At 43.5% G+C, this 22,976-nt stretch overlaps 2 protein-coding genes and 1 non-coding gene across 3 annotated transcripts; 1 reads left to right on the top strand and 2 right to left on the bottom strand.

Annotated features, from left to right (window-relative positions):
* Nucleotides 1–4,079: 4,079 nt before the first annotated feature.
* On the bottom strand, nt 4,080–4,151 carry trnaq-cug (transfer RNA glutamine (anticodon CUG)). The gene has a single exon. It is a non-coding gene; the product is annotated as a tRNA-Gln (tRNA).
* A 3,612-nt stretch (nt 4,152–7,763) lies between these two features.
* On the bottom strand, nt 7,764–12,412 carry LOC146639266 (calcium and integrin-binding family member 2-like). The gene is made up of 6 exons (XM_085351340.1): nt 12,362–12,412; nt 12,059–12,093; nt 10,580–10,691; nt 10,308–10,455; nt 9,510–9,705; nt 7,764–7,785 (listed from the first exon to the last, which is right to left on the bottom strand). The coding sequence occupies exons 1-6, from the start codon at nt 12,410–12,412 to the stop codon at nt 7,764–7,766; spliced, it is 564 nt and encodes a 187-aa protein (XP_085207466.1).
* A 1,334-nt stretch (nt 12,413–13,746) lies between these two features.
* LOC146639265 (isocitrate dehydrogenase [NAD] subunit alpha, mitochondrial-like) lies at nt 13,747–22,474 on the top strand. Its single transcript, XM_085351329.1, has 11 exons — nt 13,747–13,790; nt 14,920–14,985; nt 15,165–15,248; nt 15,838–15,952; nt 16,047–16,234; nt 18,823–18,956; nt 19,627–19,729; nt 20,023–20,087; nt 20,172–20,256; nt 21,033–21,185; nt 22,031–22,474. Exons 1-11 carry the CDS (start codon nt 13,764–13,766, stop codon nt 22,112–22,114), a joined length of 1,104 nt encoding a protein of 367 aa, XP_085207455.1. The 5' UTR covers nt 13,747–13,763; the 3' UTR covers nt 22,115–22,474.
* The last annotated feature ends 502 nt before the right edge of the window (nt 22,475–22,976 follow it).

Here is a 22,976-nt window from a genome sequence, read left to right as displayed (position 1 = left end):
CAATCTCGTGCTGTGTCTCCTGTACAGTACAGAATGCGTTCAGCTTGTCAAATTTACATAAATCTTTGCCAGCAGAAGACAACAAACACAACGGTGTCGACGTCAAAGGATTATAAGGCACATTAAGCGAAACAAAACTGTCAGATAATTCAAACTTAACTTCCTCTACTTCCATACCATTAATAATAATGGATTGGATTTATATAGCGCGTTTCAAGGCACCCAAAGCGCTTTACAATGCCACTATTCATTCACTCTCACATTCACACACTGGTGGAGGCAGCTACAGTTGTAGCCACAGCTGCCCTGGGGCAGACTGACAGAAGCGAGGCTGCCATATCGCACCATCGGCCAACACCAGTAGGCGGTAGGGTGAAGTGTCTTGCCCAAGGACACAACGACCAGGACAGAGAGCTCGGGGATCGAACCGGCGACCTTCCAGGTACAGATACGCTTCCCAACCCCCTGAGCCACGGTCGCCCCATTGATTCATTAATGTTGAATTCTCTTGCAGCTGATCTATTCCCATGTTCTGGACCTGAAAACAGGGTTTTTCTACGAAGGTTTGATCTTTGAGAGTTTAAACAAGAAAGAAAAGTGTGGAAATGTCGATGCCTGTCTAAGAAAAGTGTATAAAGTGTGTAGAGAGGGGTTTTACAGCCTTAAAACATCTATAATAATTGTAAAAAAAATAAAGTTCCCTACTTCACCTATCGCGGGTTATTTTTAGAACGTAACACTCGCGATAAACGAGGGACCGCTGTATATAAAAAGTGCAACTTAGAGTGACTTGTTGTGGTTTTCACTCTGTACACTACCACAGTAGACCTGACTGAAGTGCAGACTTATAGCTTCAACTCAAGAGTTTGACAAAAGTATTGCATGAACTGTTGTCTCTCATTTTAAAGCCTCAAAATTAATTGGACAACTGGCTGACAGGCAGGTTCATGGCCAGGTGAGGTCTGTTCACTCATTATTTCATGACAAATTAAGGAGATAAATATCTAGAGTTTATTTCAAGTTGAACTTCATATCAGTGATGCACGTGTAGGAGGCCATCATTAGGCTGACAAACCTAAATAAAGCTATCAGAGAGATAGCAAAAAAATGTAGGAGTGTTCAAATCAACAGTCTGATACATTCCTAAAAAGGAGGAGTGCAGGAAACTCAACAACACCAAAAGTCCTCAGATGTACATGGGGATGTACAATAGCTGATAATGGGCCCAAGACATTTCTTATGAGACTAACAGTCTTAGTCGCTAAAAATGATAATGTCAAGTTTGTCATGGTTTAGTTTGAGAAAGTTCAAAGACATCCAGCAATTAATATTGTTAAGAAAATCTGAACCTTTCTGCAATGTGCTATCAGCACATGGTTTTAGACAGAGGTAGAACTGTGTATCATCTGCATAAGAGTGATAGGAAATTTGGTGTTTCTGAAAAATAGAGCCTAATGGGAGCATGTATAAGGAGAATAAGACGGGGCCCAGAATAGAGCCCTGAGGTATTCCACAAGTAAGTGTAGCAGGGGAAGAGTTTTGTTGCCCTGCATCAAGGAGTTCTGCTCTCTAAGTAAGAGGCAAACCATTTTAGAGCAGAACCTTGGATGCCGACGCACGTCTTCAAACGGTTTCATAGGATTGTGTGATCAACAGTGCTGCACTCAGGTCTAAAAGAATTAAAACAGTACTTTTCCAGAGTCAGCAGGGTAAAGGTCCTTTCGCACATAAAAATTAGATGTAAAGGATTTGTAAACAGCTGAATTCTGTCATTATTAACATTTTACACAACCTCCTAATTTTTTTTCATCCATGGTGAAAGATCTACCGTGACATCAAACGAACCCTGGTACGTGTTTGACGGCGCTGACAGTAATATTTGTCTAACTTTTCTGCGCCGTGTTAACACCTCAGCCCAGTCCAACACATCGGTGATGATCCAAATCCAGGTTTTTTGCAAAGAATCACTGCTGCAGATTTATGATCTGCTGGAAGCACCGAAGCCAGCAGAGCCCAGACTGTAAGAGCAGCACACATGTTCAAACACATGAAGTGAGAATGAGCAATGTCTAGATTTTTGGTTTCTTGTAAACGACAGAAGAAGAAGGAGTCGGGCTCAGGTTTGTGAGTCTCAAAGCTTTGTCCCTCGAAGCTGTAGCCACATTTCACTTTGTACTTCTGATATTCATCCCTTACGTTACATTTTTTTTAGCTTTTACACTGCACACATTAAACCGTCTCCTTTTGCATACCAGGGAAACCATATGCTCTGCACTGTGCACTCTTTTTATTTATTTTTGCCAAACGGCTCTTTTGTAAGCTCATTATGACCTCCTCAGTCTGACCTGCAGCTCTATTAAATGGGCCTTTCTCTCCTCTAGGCTGATAAGGTGATTTCGCTTCAGCTCTTAGACTGCTGACAGACTGCTGAGAGCGGACGGTTTGTCCAGTTAGAACTGATTTCCTGCTTTTAAATCCAGAGCATGAACTCCTGCATAAATCACCGATGAGGTAACATCAAGGTCGTGTTCAGGTCAGGTTGACCTTGTCCATCCATTCTGCCAGGACTGCAACCCTCTGTGTCATTCCTGCTTTGTTTCCACTAATGAAGGCGATTTAATGAGGACATTAGGCGTTTTAATGAGGAACTAAGACTTTAAATCTATGATTTGATAAACAGAGAGGATCACCCACAGTCTGGCTCAATCTGGACCTCCAAACGTCTGACTGGTGGCCCGAATCCTCACCACTATACAAAGTGAGGGGTCATGTTCAGTTTAAGGGGCAAATAAGGCATCACTGCTTCTCATTTACAATGTTTAAAATAATGAGCCGTTAACCATGAGAGACATGTGGAACATCAAACATCCCTGCTTTGTTTCTGTGCACATTCTCTTACATTTGTCTTTGTGCATGACTATGAAATGTATGTGATTACTCAAGCTAATCACCTGATCTTAAAAGTTAAAGAAGTGAAGTACTGTGTAAAACTCTTGAGCCACACTTCACTTCTTTATCTTTTGCTTCCAAGGAGCCAGACCCGTCAACAGTTTGGACACACCTTCTCATTTTGTTTATTTTTGTGTTTATTTTTATTGCTTTCTACATTGTAGATACATACTGATGATATCAAATATATGAAGCAAGAATTATGTAGCAAAGAAAAAAACTGATAAATAACTCTAAATAAGTCTTTTAGATTCCTGAACCACCCTTAGCTTTGTTGACAGCGCTGCAAACCCTTGGTCTTTTCTCAATGAGCTCCATGATGTAGTCACCTGAAATGGTTCTCACTTCACAGACGCCTTATCACCCACTCACATCCTGGGCCTTTTGACCTCAGTAAATCACACGGCAGGGTGGGACTAGGTTTCACAATGGGTTCACCCGAAACCTTGTCTGATTGTGACCGACACCCATTTTCACACCTTGGCTTGGGTGATTAGGCAGAGGAACAGTGGGGGTCCATGATCCTCTTGGAGACACTCCCATAGGGCTTAAAATCTGGGACTCTCCACCAATTGCTTTTAGGACTGAAGGAGCTTCTCAGATGATCCACCATGCAACATCATCTGGAAAAACCTGACAGAAAACAACTTCTTTTTTTTTAACCATTTTTCAGTGTTTGGGACAAGGACTCCAAACACAGTGCCAGTGCAGTAAAAGCATTCTTGGATATAAAAACAGACAATGGAACATTATCAGTCATGGATTAGCCTCCCCAGAACCTGAAGCTCAACATTATCAAAGCAGTGCGGGATTCAACAAGCCTGTAAATCTATTCCTGAATAAGATTTTTTTTAAATGCTTAACAGAGTTAAGGTTGTGTTGAAGAATAAAGATGGTCATAGAAACCGGACTGCTGCATTTACATTTATATTTGCTCTTTTCAATAAACCACTGCATGTATTTCTTGTATTTCATATCAAAAAGTAAAGATATGAGGTATGAATGTCACCTGGTCCTATGACACTTGCGCACAGGGCTGCGCTTCTACTAACTGCTGTGACTTTATTCAGTCAATTTTATTTTTTATACTTGATGGATTTATTCCTGTGTATCAGGAGAAAAATGAGGGCAGGTTCCACCGAGATTTGAACTCGGATCGCTGGATTCAGAGTCCAGAGTGCTAACCATTACACCATGGAACCACGTGCTTACATCGTCGGAAATTTCATTATTTAAAAGTCGAACAGACATGACCTCCCCGATATGATTTATGTAAGCTGTTGGGAGGATTTTTTTTCGCTGTACAACGATCCGTTTATTTACATACGAATCGTCTATAGATTTCATGTTAAAACCTCAAATCTAGCATCGCCTCTGACGTCACATCCCCCGGATTTTGGACGTAAAGGTTGTATATACAACTGTGAAACGTATTAGTTCCCGGGTCCATCAGCACGGTGGATAAAATCTGACAAAACAAACGAACGAACATGGTTTTGCGACCACACCGGTCACTAATAGTTCGGTCAGTGCTTATTTAATCGTTTTACTGTTTCAGTACAGAAACGTTTGTCAGTAAATCCACCACTCGCCACCAGGTGTCAGTGTAACACAGCAGAACAACTACCTGCAAACAATAAACGGCACAACACAGCCAGCACGGTGTGGAAGGTATCTGTTAGTCATCATTTTTCTTCTTCTTTATATTATTATGTTGTTGATCCGTGGAGTATTTTATTTTATTGCAAATTATTTTTGTCACTTTCTGAGGATGAATTCAACTCCATGTGTTCACTGCTGATTGCACACACGTGATTGCTAAAAACTAGAAGCACTGCTGGATGAATTGTTCTGTGGATGAATTGTGAGTTGGATGTGAAGCGCAGCTCCTGCTAAAATTCTACTGACCTCAGATCAACACTGGTCTCATGTTTCTGTCAGTGAAAACAGGTCGATGTTGTTGCTATCTGCTGATCATCAGCTGCTGTTTCATCCTGCCAACACGTCGATGCTCCTCAGCTTCAGTTACACAACAATCTAATATCACACACTCTCCTCTGTGGTTATTTAAAGTCTGGCAGCGTGTAGTCTGCAGACTTTACCTGCTTCACCTCCAGCATAGACACCACATGGACAACAAAAGCACCTTACTGGTGATAATCCATGTGTATGCGTCCTGTTAGTTTTGAGGTATACTTACAGACTCGGTTTGATTTCAGATGAGTACAGTGATTAGAACTGCGACCTCAGAGCAAGATGGTTCTTTGCTCTCAGGTCCTGGTACCTGCTCTCCGTCTGTTCTCCCACAGTCCTGGCACACCTTCACGGGTTTTTCAAAAGGGAAAAAAAAAATCACACTGATAACAAAGAAGTCTTAAGTTGTCTGACCTTGGTGTGAATTTGCTGAGACGTCCACTCCTTTGTGATTGTGTTAATGCACAACGGCAAAATGTCAAAACCTCTGCTTTTATAGAGTTGCTCTAATTTATAGATGATCAGCTAAGTGCATTTGATTAGCAGCATCTTAATTCCAATGGAAGCAGTATGTTTGCTTAGTTTTACACATGACTGCATAGAGTCCTGTTAAAACGTGCCTTTTCACAGGACTGTACTATAAAATAGAAATAAATTCATGTTGTCTCAGCAGGTTGTATTGAAAAACATGATGACAATTTACCCACAAAAATGTTCCTTTGATTTTTTAATGTTTTGTTTTTTAAGTGTTTGAGTTCAAATTAGTTGTTAGTCTGAGGGCATCGGTCAACGATTCAAATTAGAGTGCTACTAAAGTGCTACTACTGCAGCTCCACCTGCTGACACACTAACATTACTGACTTCCTGTTTATTGTTGTTGTGACTCTTCTGACTCAGTATGCTAACCTCACGTTTCTCCACCATCACTGCAGAGAGAGAAACCTCGTTTGGCAAAAATCGACATTTAATCTTTTTGTTATTCTGGTTGAGATTAGCATATGCTGCATAGATCATTACAGACTGGTGGCCTTGCGGGGTGCTCATCCTGCCCTGCGTGCAGTGTGCTGTACCTGTAAATGTCAGGTGTGTCCTGGTGGAGGTTGTGTAATCCAGCAGATGAAGGCTGCTGTGCTGCAGCAGCAGGAACGCCGTGTCTTCACCACAGTTGGCTGCTCATGATAATCAGGACGGATGTGCCTCTGCAGCCTGAACTGAACAGCAGCTGCAGGAGGAGGCGCTTCAGCTTATTCACACCACCCAGAGTTCAAACTCACAGCCAGCTGACTGTACTGTGAAGGAGAGGTGAACTCATCTTGTACCTTCTAGTTTCCCAGTAATTCCAGGCCTCTTAGTACAGACGGATGTCTGAAGCTCCGTCTTTACACATCTATTTCTTATTCCTTGAATCACTACAGCCGACTCTGACCCCACAGTTTACAGGAGACCACTAGCAGCTACGCTAACTGATCTGTAGACTGGATCACGTCTCTAGAGGTTAGAACAGGAGTAGTCATTCCTCTATTGTTAGACATGACTGGGTACAGATAATGCAAATGATTCCAGCCAGTAATTCCTCTTGGCTGCTTTTCTGCAGTCCTCGTTCAGAATTTTAGGGGAAAAATCTTTTGAAGACATTTGAGCTGGGTGAACTAGAAGGAAAGTTATAAATAGATTTGTGATAAAATGATTTTTGTGGGGTTTGAATCTTTCGGTGGATTAGCAGAGTATTTAAATCAAAAGTGATAAGTTTGAGATAACGTGTTATCTGCAGGCTCTAAAAGTGTAACGACTGAACGGCCCATCCAAACTGCAGCTCCTCCACCTCCTCCCCCAGCATGACAGTGCTCCCTGTAACCAACAGCCCAGTGAGAGTCCTACTAGGTGAAACTATGCAGTATTGTAAATCATTTCTCATATAAATTGTGCATTAAGAGAAAGGCTTACAGTGAAAGGTGCTTTGAAGTGTCTTCCTGTAGCAGAGCAAACCTTCAGACCTTCAAAGCTGCAGACCAACAGCATTCCTGGACCTCCTCCTGTTCTTCCTCTAGACACTTGATGGTACAAACCAATGTTAAGACCTGATGTGTTTAGCTGCAGGATGAGGAACAGCTCGCGCCCTCGCCTGAACCTGGATCGGTTTTCTCAGACAAGAAGCCTCGTGAAGCATCGAGTGACAGAACAACCTTTTATTTGATTCTAGCCATAAAATATTTTGTCTTGAAAGAGTGAAAGCTGTCATATCAAGTTAGTAGGAGGCAGGAAAAAGTTTTATCAAAGCCAGGAGTACAGGTGAGATGACAGAGAGAGCCCTTCCATCAACTGAGCTACAGTTTACTATGATTGTCGTTATGCACCAGAATGCTTCACTAAACCAGATGTACAAATTCACCAGCTAGAAGCAATTTACAACATGCACTTTATGGAGAAAGATTGCATAGCTCCTCACTGTTTTGCCCTTTAAAGATGTGCTTTTAAAAAGAATCCAGTTTTGGATGAGGCCTTTCTGAAAAGCACTAAATTCAGAAAAGCCCTGTTCTGTATCCACTGCGGCGCCGTCCTCACAGATGTTTCTCAGAAAATCGGAAACGTCCACAGGGGAGAAGAAAGTCAGCCCTGTCTAAGCTGAGTTCAAACTCCATCCCAGAGAGAGGCTTCATGCAGTAACCGTATCCCCTCTGGAATGACTGCGTGATCGAGACAGTCCAGGTCTCAGGATCTTTCAGGAAAGAAGACTCCCCGCCGGCAGTAGAAAGGACAGGCACTGAGTCGAGCTGGGTCCGAGGTTCAGGTGGAATCGGGGTCGAAGAGAGACGTCTTTCCTCTGCAGGATCTCAGCTGCCTCATATTCGTATGTGGAAATTGCTGAAGACACAAAGCAAGCAGATGTGGGTGACTTCTAGGACTGACTGAATCATCATTAACTGTTTGAACCTCTCAGGCTGTAACTGGATGAAACTGTGAAATTTAGCCTCGTTGTATCAACTGCAGGATGGTAATGGTGCATCTCAGTTGCTGTCAGGAGTCTGTTTTTACTCTTTAAATTAAAACTCTGACAATTATCTTTGCATGTAATGTTTCATAGGATTCACCTCCAGGGCAGAGCGACTGGAAAACATGCTCATGGAAAACATGCTCACTTTGAGCTGCCTCAAACTACTTTACAATGTCGGGTAAATACCCCACAGTGCTACAGAGAAAACTTCCACAATTAGACGACCCCCTATGAGCAAGTACTTGGTGACAATGGGAAGGAAAAAGTCCCTTTTAACAAGAAGAAAACTCTAGCAGAACCGGGCTCAGGGAGGGCCGGCCGGTTGGGGGTCCGCAGCAGGTGCTGCAGAGTCTGTTGTAAGCAGACATAAATGACTGGACGAGCGTAAATGCTGCGATCTGTGCGCCGCACCTTGCAGACGCGCGTTCACGCCGACGTTTATGACAGTCGAGCTGCTCGGCTTTGTGACGTCAGATTAACTGGCTGACCGTAACCAGGGTGACGCGGGAGGTGATGTACCTGCTAGTAAAAACATAATGGCTTTCCAGCTTTCTCTTTTTACAGTTTAACTGCTTCTGTTGCCATAGTAACACCAACCCTTGAGCCCAGTTTCCAGCTATTATCTCTGAGCGGCGGTGCAGTGTGATAGACAAATTAATGACTGAACTCAATGACTTGATAAATGCACCCTCCTCCTCCTCACTCTACTCTTCTTCCCCTTGTCTCTCCCTTCACCCCTCCTCTGTGCTCACTGTGGGACACTGTGATGGATTGCCAGCAGTAAAACTCGTGGGTTTTATCTCTGCAGCTTTATGCAGAGCAGCAGAAGACTCAGCAGCCTGAGTGAGAAACACTCACAGCCAGGATCAGGACCTGGATCAGGACCTGGATCAGGACCTGGATCACAACCATCCTCTGTCCTTTCAGGAGACATCCCGCCGGCAGCTTCACGGTGAAGCTTCTCATTGATTTGATGCTGTCCCTTCATGCAGCCCCTCAGTTCAGCCTCAATCGTGAAACAACTGATGTGTGTTGAGCAGCAGATCAAACAAGAACTACAAATATCTTCCAGCGCACAGTAAGACTCATTTAGTAAGTTTGACACCGCTGCATTAGTGGGAGGATCATACTGAGCCGCAGCACAGTCTGTACGGCTGACTGTGAATTAAAAGGCTAAAATAGTGTGTGCCTTTGTGGTGGATGGATGAAAACTGTTGATAACCCTGCAGATCATCGTGTTTTAGTGATACTGCCAGCAGAACAGAAGAAAACTGACCCTAAAGCATATTTTCCTCCAAAAAATGCTGCTTCAAGAGCAGAGAGCACAGAGCTGATGTGTTATGTGACATTATTGTGATGAGCTGGCAACAGCACCCCATGACAGCCTGGAGGGGAAATATAAGAAACAGTCAGACAACAGTCTGAGCAGCAAAAAACACTTTGGACCGATTCCAAACACAGAAATTAAGGATTAAAAAACCAATCACATACTTTTCTAACTTCGCGCTGTCACTGTGGAGGTTTGTGGGAGAGGAGCAGCCACGTCTCTGCCTTACTTTAAAAAATGAACACATAACAGAAGAGATGACGGTACCTCAGAAAGTCAGGAGCCTTGGAGATCATGTTCTCAAAGTCGGCGAATGAGAGCTTGTTGTCTCCGTCGAGGTCGGCCTCCTCGATGGTTTTGTCACACACCAGCGTGACCTCCTCGGGCGTCAGCTCCCCTTTGGTCAGCTTGTTCAGGGTCTTCTCCAGGTCCTCCTTACAGATGAAGTTGTCCCTGTTAAAGTCTGGACCAGATCCCCAACGAGACGACTCAGTACTGGGCTGCCACAAAAACCTGAACTTATTCTACGAATAATCTCCATGTAATCAACAGTAATAACTGCAAATAATGAAATCATTTTGTAAACTATACATTTTCTTAGACTTTATTTAGATTTTTCATATATTATTTTGAGACCATTTAAATCTATTTAGACATTTAATGTTAATTTAGTGACATTTAATTAATATTTAGAAGAATAATTTTTAGACTAATAATAATTATTTAAATTTTTTGATTATTTTGAATGATAATTCTTTTATTCACATATTTTTGGCCATTTTATTTACATTTAGGAGAGATTTGTGTATATTAACATTTTACTTTCTTTTAATATTTTCAGAAATTATAATAATCATTTTCCAGGAATTAATAATTTTCTCTTAATTATATACTTACGAAGTTGAAATAATTTATTAAAATAATCTTTTATATAGTCATGCTATTTTTGTTTAAATCGGGAAAACAGCACTTATTCTGAAGCGAGTACTCGCCGAGGCACATTGCTGCCACAGGTGTGTCATCTCAGACCCAACCCGAGCTTCTCCACCTGAAGGCGCACGTTACCGTATATCTTGAAGGCGTAAATGGTCTTGAGCTCTCTGGGTGAAGCTTCGCAGAGGGCAGAAAACATATCGATGAAGTCGCTGAAGCTCAGGTTCCCCTGTCCGTCCTCGGAGAACGTCTCCACGATTCTCTCTCTAAACGGGTTTTCCTGTCAGCACAGACGCAAAACATCACACAGTTGAACATAACGGCCAACAAAAACCGGGATGTGAGACACATTTGTTTTAAAGTCTTGCATCAGCCAGCAGAATTTTGACCTGTACAAACTGTACCTTCAGTTCAGGCATGGTGACGATGAGCGTCATCGGGACTTTGATGTCGGGGTTGTTGGTGTAGTCCAGCGGCACTAAATGTGGCGCCAGCTCACGATATCGAGCGTGTAACCTGCAGCACATTAGAGCAAAGTCAGCAGTTTACACAGGAGTCTAATACATTCACTTTAATAACATTTTACATTCAGGATCCCAAATTTCAGACTGATGAGAGAAAAGCAACAAGTTTCCATCAGTCAGTCAGTGATCAAAGCCTTCCTAACAAAATGATGCAACCTTAAGATAAAAGCTGCTGGAACAAGGAAGGAGAATCTGAAACACGCCGACGCTGTCCGTCTGTAGCTGTAAAGTGTTTGTCTGAGCGACTCCAATCTGCTCATTTCCACCTCTAGAGTTTCAGTCTTGACCTTTATTTATCCCACCCAGGGACTGTTTCTTGAAGGTCACCCCCTCTCATGCCATTTTCTTCTGATTGGTCAACTCGCAGAAGCCTGCTGAAGGGCAGCATCCAGACTTTTTGAGCTTTACTGGCACCAAATGATGGAATCAAAGCATTCAGAGCAATCTGAAGTTTGAGTGTTTGGCTCACAGGGATTTCCTTTAGATACGTTTACTCATTATTTTTCTAAACTGTGCAGGTTTAATATGAAGGTCTAACTCTGGGTCATGTGACAGGAAATACAGGAACGGTGAATCAGCCTACGTTACAAGTCATCTTAAAATAAGTTAAAAAATCCAGTTTTGATGTTTGAAATCAGCTCAGTTAATCTCACTTCAGTCTACTGAACAGTTTCACCTCATACTATGAAAACAGGTGGAGCTGCAGGTCCTGGAGGTGCATAGGTGTGGGTGGAAATTTTGCACAAATTTTTTTCCCAGCATTTTTGTTTCTTCACAACGTCATGACTACACGAGATCTTTCCAGTGCTGAAAAACTCATTTAAGCTCTGTTTAAAGCATGCAACCCAAATCCACTTTAAGCCCACTCAAGTGTCACAATCTGAAGCTAAAATGTGTTTTTTGTTTGGTACAATTCTTCCTGTAACCTTTTCTGAGCATTAGTAACATCCACTTTGATGTAGAGGAACAGAAATACCATCTGTACCATGGATGTTTGATCTGTTTCTAATTACTTATTGGAGAAAACTTCAAAAAGTGCATTTTGAGTAAACTTTGAAGGGTCGTATCACCATGCAGGACAGGTGTGTGAAGCATATAAAGTGTTTCCTTTTGTGCTTCGTTAAAATGAGTCAATCAGCTATTAAAATATACTCCAAGCGCGCTGCGTTCAGTGTGAGTTTAGTAGATCCCAGTACAGTAAAGCCAATCATCAAAACCATTGTGTAAACACATCGCGCCTACAATACACAGCAGGAAAAATAGCCGAGCTGCAGTCGTTCCTCTCCCTCAGTGAGTGATGAAGGTGTAGATTCAAAAAGAAAAGAAGACCAGCAGACTTTCGCCGTGCGCCACACTCACCGCAGGATTTCCTTCCGGGTGAAGAAGGTGCAGTCCTGGGAACAAACAGAGAGACGAAGAAAGTGAGTCAGAGCGGCCAGTCCTCAGGGAGGATCTGCTTTCACCATCAGTCAGCATCTTCACCACTACCACCACCACCATCATCATCATCATCCAGTGCAGCAGGATGCAGAGCCAATCAGCAGCAGGAGGCAGATCTGATGTGGTCTGCGTTCTGCTGAGCCATGAAGGCAGACACCTCTCCACCTTTCACGCCTCTCTGAAGGACATCCAGCTGTCCGCCTCCATCCTGCCCCCCCTCACCTGATACGCCTCCAGCTGTTCCTCGGTGAAGGTTGTCTGCTTGTTGCCCATCTTGGCCGGCGGATCCTCCCATCACACAGCTGCATCACACTCTGAGCTGGCTTTGCATCCGGCAGCAGGTCTGCGCACAGCCGGGACATCCACTCTTCTGATCCGGGTCTCAGTCTGCGAGCCTGATGCTGCTGCTGCTGCTGCTGGTCCCAACGCGGAGGAAAACAGGATTGTGACGCCTCAGAGGACAGGAGGAGGAGGTGCAGGCATCACAGTGCTGCTTTCAGCTGCTGCTTGGAAAACCATGAACTGTAAATGCAGGAAGAAATTCTGGAATTACATCATTAGATTAGTCTGTACGATGACTTTATCAGAATGTTTGTTTATTTTTTGTTTTGTTTATTTTTATGTTAAATAAATTACTTTTTATAACTTTACATCCATCTTTCTTTATTTCAACCACACATTTCTTCGATCTGCTTTCCAGCTTGGGTTCAATCAGCGTAAAAGTTGTAAAACCCATTTTCTTTTTCAACTGATTTTTCATGTATTGTTTGTTTCTTTTCCTTTTATAATAATAAAGTTATGCTAAAATAAATACAGAAATGTATGTTTGCAGATTTTCTTTCTCGAGATGAATGTTAGACTGGCTGTTCTGTGCCATCAGATCTCAGACATCATTTGAACACTAAGCCACAGCTCTGAGCTTAGAGCCACAGGTTCTAAGCTCACAGTAAACAAAGTAAAGTCAATAACAAAAGTGCACGCACACGAGTCTGAGTGTTTTTTTTGCATGCAGGTCTAGAAATTAAAGCTCTGACAGTGGACATCAAGTGTTGGGTAGAGCAGGAGCAGTGGCTCTTTCTCAAAATATAAACCTCAGAATCAAAAAACTACTCAGACACCAGGGGGTAAGTGATGTACACAGGTGTATTTTTCAAATGACATAAATCAAATTCTCTTGTTTCACACAAACATACATTTTGTCCAATAAATAAGTAAAGAAATAAAACTAAGTGAGCAACAAAAAAAAGATATAATAAATAGACATGGCAACCACTAAAAAAAACCAGCCTAATTACAGCAAATAAAAAAACAAAAAAGAAGTGAACAAACTTTTAATATGTTCTAATCACGGTGATGACTGTAGAGTAGCGCCCTTTTGCCTTGTTTGTGTAGATTCGGATCTTCCTAATTGCTCCTGAAGGCAGCACTAATTCTGATGGTGGTGCAGCGTCCAGCAGGTGGCGCCAAAAACAGCCTGTGGCGCCAATGACTCGTACAGCCACAAAACTCTCTCGGAGTGAGTCATCTTGCTCGCACAGGATCTTTATCCCGGCTGGTTTTCGGCAGCAGCTCGGAGTGAGTCATCTCTTCCACAGACGATCTCGGAGAGCTCTTCCTGAGCAGAATGGCAGGCAACGCGTGGAGGTCACTGGTAAGAAGCACCGTGTTTATTCCCGGTTTTAGACCACCAAAGCTCTGTGTGTTACAGATGAACGGGGCTGTGTGTGTGTCCTGAAGCCTGTGTTTGTGACTTTGTCTGTCTTTACGCGCTCTCCGCGTGTTTTTTCGGGCTGATGTACCTTGGTTAGCTCTTAGCCAGGAACCCACGTCCTTCACGTGAACGGAAGCTTCTGGAGCTGACGGAGACGTGTACCCTCGTCTCACCTGTCTAATACAACTTTGACTTTACATATTCCCCTCCGCCAACCTCAATCTGGTTACCTTGACAATACGTCGACCTGTCCCGCTCTTTCTGCTCTTTAGTTCTCTGTGATCCCCAAATCCATACTAGAGTGACGGAGAAACCAACGTCAGCCTCCGTTTAAATTTGCACGAATTTAAGCTCAGTTTAGAGTTTAGATGGAATCATTAGATCGTAGAAGTTAGTTGAAAACATTTCACGAAAAGTGGATATCCTCTGATAACTTCTGCATACATGAAATTCAACATGTAGCTAGTTCATGGTAGACTCAAACTAGGTGTGGCTGCTGAGAAATGTTTGCTTTAACTAATGTGGAGACGAACACCAGACTCCCTTTTTAAATAAAGCAATTTACCTTAAACTCGTACTATGATTAAATTCCAGGTCCCGTTTTAACTGACGGAAAAGATGTCAAATAATGTGAGGCTCCTGAGATAAACTCGGCATTGAAAAAAGTCACCGTAATGTAATAGGCAGTAAAAAATGTGAGAGATATACTACATTATCCAAAAATAATCAACATCAGCATACAAAGGATCTACAAAACAGAACAGCGGAAGTGGTGGTAATAATTTTCTCCCTTCTTGTAATTTGTTACTGATGCTTGAATTTAGCCCTAGAACTTAAAGTTTGTACATATAAGCTCCTCAAGTCATTTTTAAATGTTATAATATGAATTATTAGGAGTGTTTCAAGCCTCAGCAGCAAATAATCAAGGTGATTCTTTGCAGTTTTGTTTTACACATCAACAGCAAGTGTTTTCAAACAGCTGAACACAGACTAACCATCATGATCAGGTTGTTTTTGAGCTGCTTTGGTGTGTTTTGTGTTGAGTTGACCTTTACGTCGTCTCTTCCAGCTGACCCAGGCAGTGGGGGTGGCGGTCAGAAAACCGGCTCTGGCTTCAGCCTCCTTTTCAAGAGGGGTGAGTAGATCCACCTCTGCCTTCCTGGGATGCAATCAAAGAGATGCTTTTCGCTTCACAACTCCCAGAAAATCCATTTATAAATAACAGGAAATGTTTTACATGAAAGCAGACACCTTGATCTCGGCTGGACTGTGATCTGCTCCAGCTGTCTGAGTTGTGTCTCTCTGTCTCTGCAGGTGAAGACAGTCACCATGATTCCCGGTGATGGAATCGGTCCAGAGATCTCCGCTGCTGTCATGAAGATCTTTGAAGCAGCAAAGGCAAGTTTGATCAGACTTTAGAGGCCAAATCTGGAAAATGATCTCACCTGAGTCCTCTCAGAGTCAGTGGATTTTTGGAACAGTAACTTTAACATATTTAATAAAGCCATGAAAAAATGTACTTTAATGCTGTGGGTATTTTCTGAGTTATAAGCACCTCGAAGTACATAGCTGGTGCGTTCTAATTTGCCTTGTTTTTTCCACCATTTTTCATCTCTCGTAACTTCTTTAGTTCTTTGTACCCTTCAAGGGTTACCCAAAATACACTTTTTATTTAAGTTTTCTCGAGTAAATGATCAGAATATAGAGCAAACCTTCAGGGGATCCATGCACTTTTCTGTTCCTCTGTGTCGAAGTCCAGGTCTCGAGGCCTGGACTTTGACACCCCTGCGTTAGAGCATTTTGATAAATCTTTAGTGTGTTTTCAGCCCTGAAAATTTCATGTGATATCACCTTTTCTTATAAAGTTATGTGAGCTCAACGTGCTGGAAATAAATAAATACAAAGCACTGCTGGCTATTCTAAGAGGGTCAGGTGGGAGGCACTGATTGGTTTTGGATCAGTTTCTAAATAGAATTTTCCTCTGAAGGCTCCAATCACGTGGGAGGAGAGGAACGTGACGGCGATAAAGGGACCTGGCGGCAGATGGATGATCCCTCCTGACGCCAAAGAGTCCATGGACCGGAGCAAGATCGGTCTGAAAGGTCTGCACGTGTCCGTTACCTTTAGACAGATTTCCTGGAAGATTCCTGCTCGTCAGTGTTTTTTGTTTTTTACATTTTTTTTTTTCTCCATCAGGACCCCTGAAGACACCCATCGCTGCAGGTCACCCCTCCATGAACCTGCTGCTCAGGAAGACCTTTGACCTGTACGCAAACGTGAGGCCCTGCGTCTCCATCGAGGGCTACAAGACTCCGTACACCGATGTCAACCTGGTCACCATCCGGGAGAACACGGAGGGCGAGTACAGTGGCATCGAACACATGGTGAGTGAACGGAGGCCGAGTGTGCGACAGCTCCAAGCTGAGAGGGTTACAGCGGGCTGTCCTGAGTAATCCTGACAGCTGTGTGAAAGCAGCCGTCACAGGCGATGCACAAACTGCAGACAGAGAGGAGTTCTGCTTAATTTTCTGACACAGTATGTGAAACGTTTGGTAGTGCATTTGTTTAAAGTGCTTCATTTTGTTCTGTTTTTATTTGTGGACTGTGCCAGAGCAGCTTTGCATGATTCACATTTCAAAATAAGCCTCACTTATTCTACACAGTGGGCCTTGCTGCTGCTGTGGTTCATGAAACAAGCTGTTTTAGCTCCTCCCCTTGTAAGTCAGCTTCCTTCCGATTGGTTGAGTATTTGAGTATTTATTTATTTATTGTCATTGTCAAGAACAATGAAATTGCGTTTGGGGCTTCCATACAACCCAAAAAAAAGAAGAAAATAATAAATACCCCTTAAAACCCAAGTGTACATATTTAACCCAGTGTGACTCCAATGCAATAAGCCCCTCAAAAACAGTGTTTGAACAACAGGTGGGTGGGGCTTCTTTACCTCAGATAACCATATTAGGGATTTCCTCTGTTGCTGACATCATTCAGAGCCAGGAGTAGAAAAAACTGTGTGAGTTCTTTTGGATCACGGGGGTTACTGTAGGTACACTGAGCTCATTATTAGAAGCTTTGGCCGTTTTTAAGGTGAACATCCACCACTGTTCATCAACAGCTAGCAAGTTTACACTTATTAAGGCTGTGCACCCTGCCAGGATTATCCACACCTGTTCATTTAGGAGCTGCATGGCATCCTTTTGTCCTTCAGCCTGTCAGGGTTTTTTTCTGTATTCAAACAAAAATAATCACCAATGAGCAAATGTGTGCAGGAATCTGTCACAGTGACTGTTGTCCAGTTCTTTAGCGTGTGAGTCAGGATGCTGCTGGAAGCTGTTAGCAGGTGTTGTTATCTGTGTTAACTGGTTGGTCTACCTGCCTCCTCACCTGTTCCCTGCAGGTCAGCTAGCAGCTGCAGGCAGGACGCTCTGCTCCTGTTCGTCTCTCCTGGTAAGAAGGAGGAAGCGGCGCCAGAGTCGTATTCACAGAGCACCTCGTTCCACCTCTGATAGATTCACTTTCATCCCAAAGACACAAACTAAGGACCTGAGACTGTTTCACATTCTGCTCACTGTGCTGCAGACATGATGAGCATGCTAACTATCATCCTGCACTGAGCAGCTCCCTTATTCAGACTGTGGATCCAGGTCTTTAATTCTCTGGACTCCTGATTGGACAGTTAGTTTCTTATGCTGATTAGATCCTTTGATATTTGTTATCAACTCAAGTTTAAAGCACAATCCTCTGAACCTTCAAATATTTCTGCTTCGTTTCAGCCTGTTCTGCTCTCCTTCACCTTTGTAAACATTTGGGCACAGACACACCATAGACAGGTGAATGGAAAGCACAGCAGGCTGAAATAAAGCGGAATGGTCCTTTAAATCTTCTTGGTGCTTCTGGATGTTTTGTGAATACGGCAGAACCACTGCCAGCTTCCTGAAGCTCACCTGTTCACCCACACATTCCCGACGTGGATCCGTCTGCATTCACACTGTCAGCTCAGATCTGGAGACGGTGTTAGCACGAAGCCCAGCAGCAGGGAGAACCTGTTAGCATGAACGCTGGTGTCCGTGTTCAAAGAACGAGGCATCCGAGCAGATCTTCCAGCTGGCAGTGAACGTGTGTGTGTGTAAAGTCTCACATCCATCCCCTGGGAACCTCCACCTGTTCTCCGTCTGGTGATTCGTGTCGCCCCTCCTCCTTGTCTCAACTTTTACCCACAGCTGACCTCAGGATGGACTAATAACTGCAGCAGCTGAAACTCTGTAAGGTCAAACCTTATTTGAGAACAAGTTTAACTTGGTAAAGACCTCGAATCTCATGGAAAAGATGTTTGCTAGTGTCCTAGAGGTCTGAAACCTCCCCTTGTATATATCTGATTAATTATGTCCCCAAAACGATGCTTTTATATCTTTGAAAGATTAGGCCTCCCCTCCCTGTGTGCGTCACATACCTCTTGTTTCCTAATCTGGAAACTGTTCCATGTATTTCCACAGAAAAGCTGTGGAGAAGCTTTTTCTGCACCGGCACGGCACCGAAACCTTGACTGAGCACAAAGGTTGAAGCAGCACAGGCTGCAGTTACAGGCTGCAGGAGGGTCTGTTACACTAATTTTCCTCTGCCTGAATTGCAGGGTCTCCTCGACTTCCTGTTTTAAAACGCAGCGTTTAAATCGATCGAACCAGCTGTAACCTTCTATTTTTTGCTCCGTTACCTATTGGCTAACGCAGCAGACACGCTTCCTGTTGCGTGCATGTGTGTGGAGGCAGGAGGATCCACTATTAGAATTACCCCGTTTTCCACTGATTTCCACTAGTTTGCCAGATGTGTATTCAGCCGCATCCATCTTTTCCTTCTGTGTTTCTGGTAATAGGTGCAGTCTCTTGCGTCCCTCCACAGTTTGATTGTTGATTCGATTGTGTTCTGTCCAGCTGTGAGTAACTTCAGTGCGTTTCTTATCTTTTTGTTGCCGTAGATCGTCGACGGTGTTGTTCAGAGCATCAAACTGATCACCGAGAACGCTAGCAGACGCATCGCTGAGTACGCCTTCGAGTACGCCAGGAACAACAAAAGAACGAGCGTGACCGCCGTCCACAAAGCCAACATCATGTGAGTGCAGCCCATCGCCCTGTGTGTCAGTCAGTGAGACCGGAATGTTTAGTCCTCGTGTGCCGAGGAAGAACAAATTCAGAAAACTGATCAGGCAACTCATTTATTCACCAGTGTAAGGTTTGACTTCCTAATCATCAGTAACTGCCAACAAAAGCACTTTATTAGCAGGAAAGAAATGGAGGTGAGGTAGATTCATCCAGTCGGAGGCCCATGGGAGATGGACCAAACCCAAAGTCCATCTCACATGGACAGTGGGCAGCCTGCCTCCAGCGAGGGTTACCACCTGTTGATAGTCAGTCCACAGGTTACTGAGTTTCAGCTTTTAGGACGGGGCACAAGTGCACCTCTGTAAAGGAAAGGGGTCGATTAGAGATAACATACAGAAAGAAGGAGAGTGGAAATAAATGAACAAAGAATAGTTGTTGAAAGCCAAAATCCAAGTAATCACTCCACCTTAGCTTGCACGTCTGAGGGAGAGGAGTGATTAGAGGACTTATTTAATCGAATTACTTCAAACAGTTTGGGGGTTATTATTTATGTTTCCTTTAAATAAAATGTCACCCATGTTTTGTCACTCACACACTCAGACTCTGTCCCTGTCAGGCGTCGTGTTCCCCCGCAGTGCAGATGTTGTGTTGCTGTTGTGTAACTCCGACTCTGTTTGCAGGCGGATGTCAGACGGTCTCTTTCTGAGAAAGTGCCGCGAGGTGGCTGAAAACTACAAAGACATCAAGTTTACCGAGATGTACCTCGACACAGTGTGCCTCAATGTGAGTCCGCCAAACAGTTCAGCAGCCAGATGTTCTGCAGCTGTTTCACAGTCTGCATTTAATGTGTTTACCTCATTAATTCAGACAGTGAAATAATTATGTTTAATGAGTGTGTTCAGAGCTGGATGGACGTGGGGGTTAATTTCAGTATTCAGTAGTATTGCTTTTCCAGAATTCTGACTTTTTTCTCAGAAAGAAAGAAAGATGTGCCCACTTTTTGTTTAGTTTTGTTTCCAGTGGCCCTTATCCTCTTCCGTACTTTCCTGACATGTCCCGATGCTTGTGTTTTCCAGATGGTCCAGGATCCAACCCAGTTTGACGTCCTGGTGATGCCCAACCTGTACGGAGACATCCTGAGGTCAGTGACTTATTCGCTCTGAAACCTGTGTTGCCAATCAGAGGCTGTGATTGGAAGTGCTGAGGTCATGTGACTGTGTTTCAGCGATCTGTGCGCTGGTCTGATCGGAGGCCTCGGCATCACTCCCAGCGGGAACATCGGCGCCAACGGAGTCGCCATATTCGAATCGGTTTGTATGGCGTTGTCTTTTTTAGTGCCGTGCAGCTTCATCTGAGTTATGATACTTCATCTGTTTTTATTGTGCTTCATACACTGAGTACTTTACTCTTCATGCTGTAGTTTTACTGCACTTGCTTGTTGTTCTGCACAAAAAGCATGTACAATCTTTAAAAGCAGATGCTTTAAAAAGATTAAATATTCTTTTCTGATCTTCTGTAATTTGTTATATGATGCCAGGTGTTCTTAGTCTTTCAACCAATGAGGCAAATGACTCCCTGGGAACAAAAGCTCCATTCCCAGGGATTCATTTACTGCTGGTAGAAGTAGAAATTTAGGGAGGGGGCTCTCACCCCAGAGATGTCACTGTGGTCATTTGGGAATGAGTTTGAGAGTCTGTGCAGTTGCCTGAGTTGTAACCTTACTGTGGACACACACAGTCGTGTCCTTAAAGAGACAGGAGCTACTGAAAATGTCAATAAAGGGATGAATAAGGATTTAATCTGAACTGTGAATTATGCAGAGCTGCTCCGGTCAAGCCCTGGGGTGAAGTAATGTTGAGCTCCACCTCGACCTGGTACACAGAAAAATCCCATCAGTAAAACTCTTTAAAAGATATTTTTCCCACAAAACTGAATGCTTGGATTGAACTTGTAACAGGCAGTTTTACAGTGTAATTATCTGAGTGTTAACCAGTCCTGTAATCCTGTGACCAAACGTCTGTAATCAGGAGACCTGCAGATTTATTGTTGTTTTGCTGACAAACTAAAATGAATGTTTGTGCTGCAGGTCCACGGCACCGCCCCTGACATCGCCGGCATGGACCTGGCGAACCCCACTGCCCTGTTACTGAGTGCTGTCATGATGCTGCGTCACATGGGTCTGCATGACCATGCCGACAAGATCCAGACGGCCTGTTTTGACACCATCAGAGACAAGAAGGTGAGGCTGAAGTCTCTCCTTGGAGGGCTCCAGTATTTTTGTTCCTTTAAGTCGAAGTTTCAAACAATGAAAGCAGCGTGTCTGTAACTCATTGTGCCAAAAGCTCCGACTGATCCAAACACTGAATTTTTACTCTTGGTTTTGGATGATGACAAAGAAAGGGGAGTGTCTTAGCAGCCCCACCCACCTACCTTCTATTTATGACGGGCAGCCAATCACGAGCAAGGTGGCCTGAAAAGCTCGAGAGAAAGCAGAGAAGCTTAAACGGCATGTATCAGGCGATCTGGTTGGTTTCATCGACGCCCAGAATAAATAGGATTATTTTCAGTTGTGAATCGTCCAAAGCCACTCTAGTGGAGTCTGAGAACCTCTGCTAATGTCATTAATAACAGCTGGAATGATATTGAGGACACCTGAAATGCTCTCAGAGAGAAGCTGCAGTTACTCCAGGACCGCCAGGAAAAAATCTTACACTTACTTTCAGTTGTGCATTCTGGAGGACGACCTCCTTAAAATCACACTTTGTATGATCTTTTTTCTAATGGTTTGTCACACTCCTGTATCTTGGAGCGAAGCAGACGGGAAACATGACACTCTGCTGACAGGGCTGCTTTTAATCTGAGTGGAGGCTGCTGGATACTTCCTGTTGAGCTCTTCTGAGATGACAGTTGATACATTGTTACGCCTTAGGAGGCTTATTCAACAGAAGTCAGTTTGAGCACCACCCAGTGGCTGTGGATGGGTCTGCACTTTAGTCCAGGCTGGCTGTCAGCAGCACCACCTGCTGGTTGGAGCAGATTCCTGTGAAATAAGAGCTGCTGCTCACTGATGTGTTTGTGTTTCAGGTTCTGACGAAGGACCTGGGAGGAAGTGCAAAGTGCTCTGAGTTCACAGCTGAGATCTGCCGTCGTGTCCAGGATCTGGGCTGAAGCTGCAGGGGAGAGGCTGCTGTTGGAGGCTCCCCCCCCCCCCGCCCGCCCACCTATCCTGCTGACTCGTCATATCTCTCTGGAGCTGCTGGCTGTGGAGGGGTGGGGCTTCTGCAGCAAGATCTTGAGTCCTTAACATTCACAGCAAGCGTAACGCACAAGTTTCACCAAGAAGCATGAGATGAGCGTTTCTTACTGTAATATCAGATGAATGACGGTATCAGTGCTTCGTTCCATTCGCATATTCTTTATTGTATTTTTGTAACAGTAGTACTGCGGGTAAAAGGTCCTCTTATTTATTGTTTCCACTTCCTGTTACTGCTTTATTCATTCCTACTCACCCGGATATATAAAAATTCTACAAAGAAAGGTCTCTCCTCTGTTTTGTTTTTCTTTTGCACCTCAGACACTTGGACTCAAACATGCAGCTTTAATGCTTCAAGTTTAGCATCTGCTCTTAACACTCGTTTTTATTTGAAATTATTCAGAAACAGTTTAGCGTATCCTGTTAAAGTCAGAGTGGAACACTGAGCAAACCATCAGGAAACATGGCAGCACCAGAGAGAGGTTCTACTTAACTTCAATAAAGGTGCTTTTTGTAATTACTCTCAATTGGGCTAAATTTCCTAAAGAGGCTTTCTCCCAAGGCCATCACTGCAAACAAGAATGTCCTCATTATGACCTTGTTAAATCAATGCTATGTTGAGTCATTACGACATCTTGTCGTTCAAACTGGGATTATACATTTTAGCATTATTATTACCCAGAGTTGAGATCATTTAATAACCTTGCCCAATTAACCTAAATGAATTGTAAGAGAAATGGCTATAACTCTATGTATTGACCTTTTAAACAATACCAG

This window comes from Diplotaxodon limnothrissa, linkage group LG1 (assembly GCF_057381915.1).
Source record: "Diplotaxodon limnothrissa isolate DT_005_m linkage group LG1, D_limnothrissa_male_GT1.1, whole genome shotgun sequence".
In the NCBI taxonomy this organism is placed as follows: domain Eukaryota; kingdom Metazoa; phylum Chordata; class Actinopteri; order Cichliformes; family Cichlidae; genus Diplotaxodon; species Diplotaxodon limnothrissa.
This window is presented reverse-complemented; position numbering and strand designations above follow the sequence as displayed.